The 7903-nt window shown below is 47.3% G+C and overlaps 1 protein-coding gene across 1 annotated transcript in view; it reads left to right on the forward strand.

The window, feature by feature from the left end:
* Nucleotides 1-7541, forward strand: part of LOC129382926 (uncharacterized) — a 69563-nt gene extending 62022 nt beyond the window's left edge. The window contains exon 6 of the mRNA XM_055067144.2: nt 7216-7541. Within this exon, the coding sequence (XP_054923119.1) occupies nt 7216-7370 (155 nt within the window). The 3' untranslated portion in view covers nt 7371-7541. The remainder of the gene's footprint in view (nt 1-7215) is intronic.
* The last annotated feature ends 362 nt before the right edge of the window (nt 7542-7903 follow it).

The raw sequence follows: 7903 nt of genomic DNA on the forward strand, positions 1-7903 counted from the left end.
CTGGTAGGACGGCCGCGTGATTCATTGATAGGAGTAGTAGATTAGAAATACAGAGTGGGTGCTGGCGAAAGGAAACGCTGTTGCGCATGGTGGTAAATGAGGTGGGTTAATGAAATCAGGTAATTTGCAGGCATACCTTGGAACCAGCGCAGGTGTGGGGTTGTTAGAGATTGCTGTTAGATGCCTCCGTCCTGACGTGAACATGAAAATACGCTCATGACGTTTTACAACATCCAAGGTTCGTACGGAATTTAAACGGAAAGTTGCTCTTGAGCCGCACTTCGCTTCGTACTGCAACGCCGCATTTTAATCGGGTGCCGCTTGGATACCACTGCCCTCCATTTGGCATCGTACTATATGTGCAGTGATTACACTCAACAAAGTGCGTCAGTGTCGCAAGATCGACGACTTGAACTGATTTCATCCGAAACCAACTACAATGTTGAATCGCTGTATGCTTCGTGCACGGTGCTCTTCGGTATGCTGACGTGCGCCGAAATGTGCATTCTTATGAGGGTGTAAATTTATGGCAAGCTTGGCGCTGAGCTTCGTGCTGATGTTCACTGGTTAGCCTTGACCTGTATGAAGTGCCACTTGGGCTACAACAGACAGCGTAGATAGGGGCCTCAGTCCTCGGAATCACGAGCCTGTGATTTATTACCGGTCTCCAAAATTTGTGTGTACGCGGCTTTGTGCATTTCGCCTCTGTCGGAATGCACCCGCCATAACTAGCAAAAATAAACTCTTGACTTAGTGCGCGGCATCATCGTGTTTTAACAGCAGAGCAGAAGCCAAGGAGCGATGCATGGTGATACGACGTCAAAGTGTGATAGGCAGTGAAATTTACTGTTGTGGGTGCTATGTATAGGGATGTTCTATCGTAATTTTGGGAGTGCCGAAAGCGTCGGCTTCCTTCTGTATTCCTCTTTTAAGACTACTTGAGAACTTCTACAGCAGAACCATGGCTCATCGACAACAACAACGATCGTTCCGGGTTGATGTCAGAAGTGCCTCCATATTCCAATGGAATGCGAGAGGCCTGAGGTCCCGTATTTCGGATTTTCGACAGTTCATAATTGAAAACCATTTTTTTATACTGGTCATCTGTGAACCGAACTTATCAGCCTTCATAAGACTATCGGGATATGAATCTTTTGTTTCAAACACGTGTGTCAGTAGTAGTAAGGTTGTGGTTGACATTCGCAAGGACCTTACGTATTTTTTCCAACACGTAGCGCCATACGACGGTAACCAATACGCCTGTGTTACTGTGAAAAAGAAGAAGCTGTCTTTTACTCTTATTGGCGCGTACCTTTCCCCAACAAGTCAGTTTGATAGAAAAAGACTGGAAGATACTATGGCTGCTACTCCCGGTCCTTGGATAATAACAGGGGACTTCAACGCTCACCACCATATATGGGGAAGCTCCAGGATAAATTCGAGGGGCAGGTCACTAATATCCTTTGCATCAGGCCACAATCTGTGTCTTCTGAATGACGGAAGCCCGAAATTTCTGCGACGAACTACGTACAGCAGCTGCCTTGACTTGACTTTGGTGTCACGTTGCCTGACTTTGAGCGTGCAGTGGTTCGCTGATATCGAAACCCATGAAAGTGATCATATTCCGACCTATGTGAGAATCGATGGACTAGACGCCGCATTACCGGTTGTCTCTCGCCAAATGGACTGGTTAGTCTTTCACGATCGCGTAGAAGACACATGCAAGACACATATTGCACGCAGATTAAAAGACATAATTGCAGACGCTATGCAAGATTGTATACGCTGCTTCACACATCCATCAAAGCGTGCAGAGAATGACATTGCATTGGAAAGGCTTCGTTCGCTACGTCGCTGAGCTGAAATGAGGTACACGCGCACGAAGTCAATTCTTGACCTCAGAGAAGCTCGGTGCATGCAAAAGAAGATCAAACGCCGAATGGATAAGCTACCGGATCAAAGATGGAAATGTTTTTGCGACTCACTAGACCCCCGCAAGCCATTGTCCCGTGTGTGGCGTACCCTACGGGGTCTTTGCTCAAGTCCGCAGCAACGACAAACATTCAACGTCCTTGCTCTCTATCAAAACCACCGTGAGATAGACGTCGCAGAGGAATTTTGTGCGAACGTCGCCGGCGGCACAGTTTTAGTTCCTGACATGGCTCTAGGCAATATCCCCGGCCCACGAGATGCAAGTATGGACGCTCCATTCTCTATGGAAGAGTTAGAAGCTGCTATGGCGCTGTGCAGGTGTTCGTTTTCACCAGGGCCCGATGGCATAACATATACTGCTTTGAGCCACCTAGGCAAAGAATCACGAAGAGAACTCCTCAGCGTTTTTAATAGGTCATGGCAAGATGGTGTCGTCCCACAGGAATGGGAACGCAGCCGCCTGGTACCGCTTCTAAAAGCAGCAGTCACCACTCGAACTGGCATCCTATCGGCCTATAGCTCTTGCTAGCTGCGTCCTGAAGCTCACGGAACGTATGATCCTCATGCGTCTCGAATGGTACCTTGAACACCACAAAATTTACCCTGACTCTATGTCGGGATTTCGACGCGGTCGTTCGTCGATTGACGGTGTCATTGATCTAGTGTCATCTGTGCAAAAACAAAACTCTCGGAAGCGATTATAAGTAGCATTCTTTCTTGATGTGAAAGGCGCTTACGACAACGTTTCCCATCAAACCATTCTAGACACACTTTTCAGAATTGAACTAGGAGGGCGAGTATATCGATGGGTCAGTAACTACTTGACACAAAGGTCCTTGTTCGTACATCCGACTACCGACCATTACACATGCCGAGGCGTTCCCCAAGGCGGTGTTCTAAGCCCTACTCTTTTCAACCTCGCGTTTCTTGGGCTGGCCGAATCCCTACCGGAAACAGTGAGTGTTTCAATCTACGCCGACTACATCTGCATGTGGACATCAGCGGTCACTCGCCTGCAGGCTCGCGCCCGGCTACAGAAAGCAGTAACACAGGCATCTGACTACCTTCACACACAAGGCCTTACCATCTCAACAGAAAAATGTGCGTTAGTCCCTTTTACGCGACAAGTGATGACTCCTTATCCAGTATGCATCAATGGTCAGCCTATCTCCTACAAGAGAAATCACCGGCTTTTGGGCATTATTGTAGACCGGGACCTCATTTGGAGCCCTCGTGTTGCCCACTAAAAAAAGAAGCTCACATCTATTGTTCACGTATTCAAGTTCATCGCCGGAAAAACATGGGGATCGTCAGTGGGCTCCATGCTACAGTTATATCGAGCACTGTTCATCGGATTCCTACGCTATAGCTCCCCCGTGCTAGCTAAAACATGCAAGTCAAATCTTCGAGAACTTCAGAGCCTGCAGGCGCAGGCACTACGTGTTTGCCTAGGCCTACCGTGCAGCGCCTCAACTGCTGGAACCATTATAATGGCATAAGACCATCCGATCACGACTTACATTAGCACCGAAACGCTTAGAGTCCATGTTCGTCATGTTTCACGGATGCAGACAAGCTCTCTTGCGTGCCTGCCAGAACGACCACCCCAGGCGTCCTTCTTCAACAAGGTCAGCATCCATCGTGCCTCCTTACCATCGGGTTTCACACCCTCAGCACGTTCAACCTCAGCTTCGTGGTGTTTCAAACAACCTCAAGTGCGTCTTACGGTTCCAAGGATAAGAGAGAAGACCGACCTGCCTACCTTGGCCTTGAGGCAAGCAGCTCTGGATTGTTTGCACGCTTTCTACTTTGATCGAGTCTACATATATACGGATGGCTCTTCCACTCAGACCAGCTCCACCAGTGCAATGGTTATATCATCACGATCACTAAGCATCCAATACAAGATTTCTCACTTGACAACATCGACCGGTTCGGAGCTTGTTGCCCTCCGAGGTGTCGTTGATTATATTAATAACCAACCGGCTAATCGGTGGGCTATATTCTGCGATTTGAAGGCGGCCTTACAACGTCTTCTGGCACCTCTTCGTCGGGGGTCATGTGAACAACTCGCGTCGGAGATACGAGAAATGCACCATCACATGATCGCGAAAGGACACGACGTCGTGTTTCAGTGGCTGCCTGGTCATTGCGGTATCTCCGGCAACGACCTCGCTGACGAAGCTGCTAGAAAAGCACACAAAGGAGCAACCCTTGTTTCAATACCTTTATCGCGGACCGACGCAGCCCAACACTTAGGGAAGCTAGCGCACTCTTTGACATTGGAGAAGTGGCACACACCTGAAATCACTCAACATCGCTTGCATTCCCTCGATCCCTCTATGCAACTGCGGCTGTTACCAGGTCTTCCGAGAAATGAGGAAACAGTGCTGTGCCGCTTACGTTAAGGCGTCGCATTCACCAATGCTTATGCATTTCTGATTGGAATGGCTGATAGCGCCGAGTGCAATGCCTGCGGTGTCGAGGAAACCATAGAACACCTACTGTGCTAATACCCATCTTTTGAAAATGAAAGGCAAGACCTCTGCACAGCTCTCAATCAGCTAGATGGAAAGCCGTTCACCTTGAACACAATCTTGGTACCATGGCCTCACATATCGCAGCTACAAAAAGCCACAAAAGCGCTGCTGCGATATTTGAAAGCGACCGGATTGAGTCAGCGTCTGCGATCCTGACTGAGTGACCGACTACTGATATCTCCAGTGGACTTTCTCTTCTTTTAATCTTTCCGTCCCCTTTCCCTTTCCCCAGTGTAGAGTAGCCAACCGGGCTCAGTCCTGGTTAGCCTCCCCTACCTTTAATTTATAGTTTTCTCTCTCTCTCACTTTCATAGCTCTCTGTGCCCTCGACAGCGATCCTATGCGAAGGAAGCGTGCGTTTCGTCGTCGGCCGGCACTCGACGACATCGTCGACCGGCACTTCACAGACGGTACCAGCTGCCGAAGGAGCTTATTTTGAGTGGATGCGTGGCATTAGAACCGCAACTGTAACCGCGTGCAGCACGACCCCATAGCATACCTATGAAAGTACGGGTGCTGGGCCCCTTTCCTTGAAACCTTAAGAAGTATATAATATGGAGCTTTGTTTTCCAATTACATAATTAGTGTCGAAACAAAGGCATTCAATCGCTTTATAATTCTGGGGTCGCGGTGACATATGCAGGCGAGGTTAGCCTCGCAGGCCTGGGCAACTATTGGTCCGACTGAGCGTCTCAGTCTGCTCCACATATGTCACCACGTGATCATCAGTCCTTTCTCTCGCAGAAATGTGAGAAGAAAGTGTAACACTTCCGCAGCGATTCATTTGACGGTTGTGCGGTGAACGGGCGAGCGCGGTTGCGCTTGGCGCTGTAGCAGCCGCCCGGGAAAGGGAGCTGTCCAATAGGGGTGCTCAGTGGTTTACCGTAAGAATAAGGCATCAACTGAATATGCATTTGGGCGATCGTGCTATCAGTTGACCACGCTTCATTCATTTATTGTCCTTTCATCCGCGATTTGCTCCTTCCTCGCTCTCAAACGACGCCGAAAGCTAAATGCGCTGCCACAGTGATTGCATCCTCATCTCAGCGTAAAAACTTTGCTAAAGATTGCTTGCGAACAGCGTAGCTTACTGTATTCCTTCCGTGGCTAAACAGAAGTAAATTATGGGGTCTTTCGTGCAAAAACCACGATCTCATTGTGAGGCACGCCATAGTTGGGTACAACCTGGGGTTCTTAAACACGCACCTATGTGTAACTTGCACGGGTGTTTTCGCATTTTGCGTCCATCAAAATGCTATCGCCGTGGCTGGGATTCAATCCCGCGACCTTGTGCTTAGCAGCCCAACACCATAACCAAACCCCCGCGGCGGCTTCCACCCCTGGTAGTTCGAGGTGTGCGCGATACAGGCTTCACGTATCGACATCGAATCAGCCGGACCGCCGCAATTCTGGGCTTCCCGAACGTTCACCTGTTTTGTGCAATACATTTCGAATGGTCTAAGTTGACAAAAAAAAGCATTTCGAGCGTTCAGGTTGATACCGAGGAGTACGGTTTTTTTTTTTGGTGGAAATACATAGAAAATGACGAAACCTTTATTTGTATGTTATTCGTTTCCACCAGCTTTCCTTCTGGAAGCTTACGCACGAAGGATATCTCTTGTGTAATACAACACTCCGAAGCCTGTGCTACCATAGATGTCATCTCACTGTCGCTTTCCGTTGCAAAGTCACTAGGTGTTAACCGTGCCCAGGTGGATCACAAGGCGTGCACGAATCAAGTTCTGTGAATACGGCCCCGAAATGACTGTGCTGACCTGAGAGGTCAAACTGGCCAAACTGATATTCCATGCGGACGATGAGCGAGCATATAGGCCAAAAATACTGCGCATGCGCGGCGGGATCAGTCGGATGTGATCAGCGTTAGAAAACGTGAGCCGCCGCGGTTGTACGGTCACTATGGCGCTGCGCGGCTGATCTCGAGGTCGTGCGTTTGATACCGGCTGCGGTAGCCGCATTCCCAAGGAATGTGAATGCAAACACTTTCGGGTACTTGGCGATATCTCCGTTGGGCAAAATTATTACGAAGCCTCTATACTGATCTCCTATACTCAGCAGAGTCAAAAATCTTGAAGAAGCATATGAGGGGCGTTTCAAACGACCTTAACCGAAGCTCCGGAAAGGTGGGTTCTGAGTTAACGGATGAGACCAACACAACCAAATCGTTTTAGATAATTTCGCACACCTCGGATAAATGATAAGTTTTGATTGTGAGCTAAACGACCACGGTCAGCTACGGAAATTTCTTACTTATCAGTTTTTTTTAGCATATGACCTAGAAGGAAGCATAGAGAGACACGAACGGAACATGCGCTTCTTTGTTGATTCTGCGCTAAAACATTGATCAGTATGAATTATCAATTAGCCCGTACCAGCGCGTTGCTTGATAAATTTCCTAATCTTCATTTTCGGGCATGAGTCAATCGCAACGGTGTTGAGTTGTTGTTTCTCTAGATGCACTCAATACCATTGTATTCGTGATGTTTAATTTCAGTAGTTGGGCGAAATTCTGTTTGAGGAGTGCTTTGAGACAAAAGTTGATATCTCTAGTGAAGAAAACATAAACGGTTATTTCTTTATCTTATCCGCATACGATATGGTAACAGCTATTCTCTGCCTAATGTAGCATGATAAACGCTGATGTGTGTTAAGGTGCTTTCGCTGCACTGGTGACTTTGAAAAGAATGTGTGGCTCATGTTCTATATTTTTTGCCTTTTTTTTCAGAGAAAGGATGTATGTTGTATATCGCTGAAAGGGTCCTGGAGAAAGAAAATGCCCACTGCCACTTCATTTTTGACTTGTTGTGCGGACCTTCCTACAAATACCGTCGTTCCGACGCCAGCTGCCTCATCGCTCATAGAAGCCGACCATCTCTCTAGTGCTGTGCTTCTTTCGAACAACCAAAAGTATGCTACATTTTATGTTTGTATAACATGTAAAAGGTGATGTATTCTGCAAAATCTAATAGAGAAAGATCAGCGCCTTTGTCTCTGTTCTTCGTGTACAACTGCCTAATTGAATTTAAATAAAGTATTTCATTTGCATAACAATTTACCTTTTTTTTTCATAGTAAAACATTTTAGCTCTAACACATGTATATCTGATTGCTGCGATCGACTCACAATGTGATCCTACAGGCCTAGTGGAAAACTGAAGCAAGCATCGCGCCTATTCTCCTAAATGCGCAACAAGCGTTGGTAATGTTATCTATGTCCCTGGTAAAAAAATTGAGCATTTGTAAACAGATGTTCTTCTTCTATTACTAACCATTTTTTTTTACTACATGGTGCATCTGTGATCGACATATGCCGGTGTTACAGCTACCATTGTAGTCTCCTTCGCATTATGTTACGAGCTATTCTCTGCGAAGAGAAAGTTTATTGGGACGCGACGTAACCGAAGACTTTGAACG

The sequence above is a fragment of the Dermacentor andersoni genome, chromosome 3 (assembly GCF_023375885.2).
Source record: "Dermacentor andersoni chromosome 3, qqDerAnde1_hic_scaffold, whole genome shotgun sequence".
NCBI classification, from domain to species: domain Eukaryota; kingdom Metazoa; phylum Arthropoda; class Arachnida; order Ixodida; family Ixodidae; genus Dermacentor; species Dermacentor andersoni.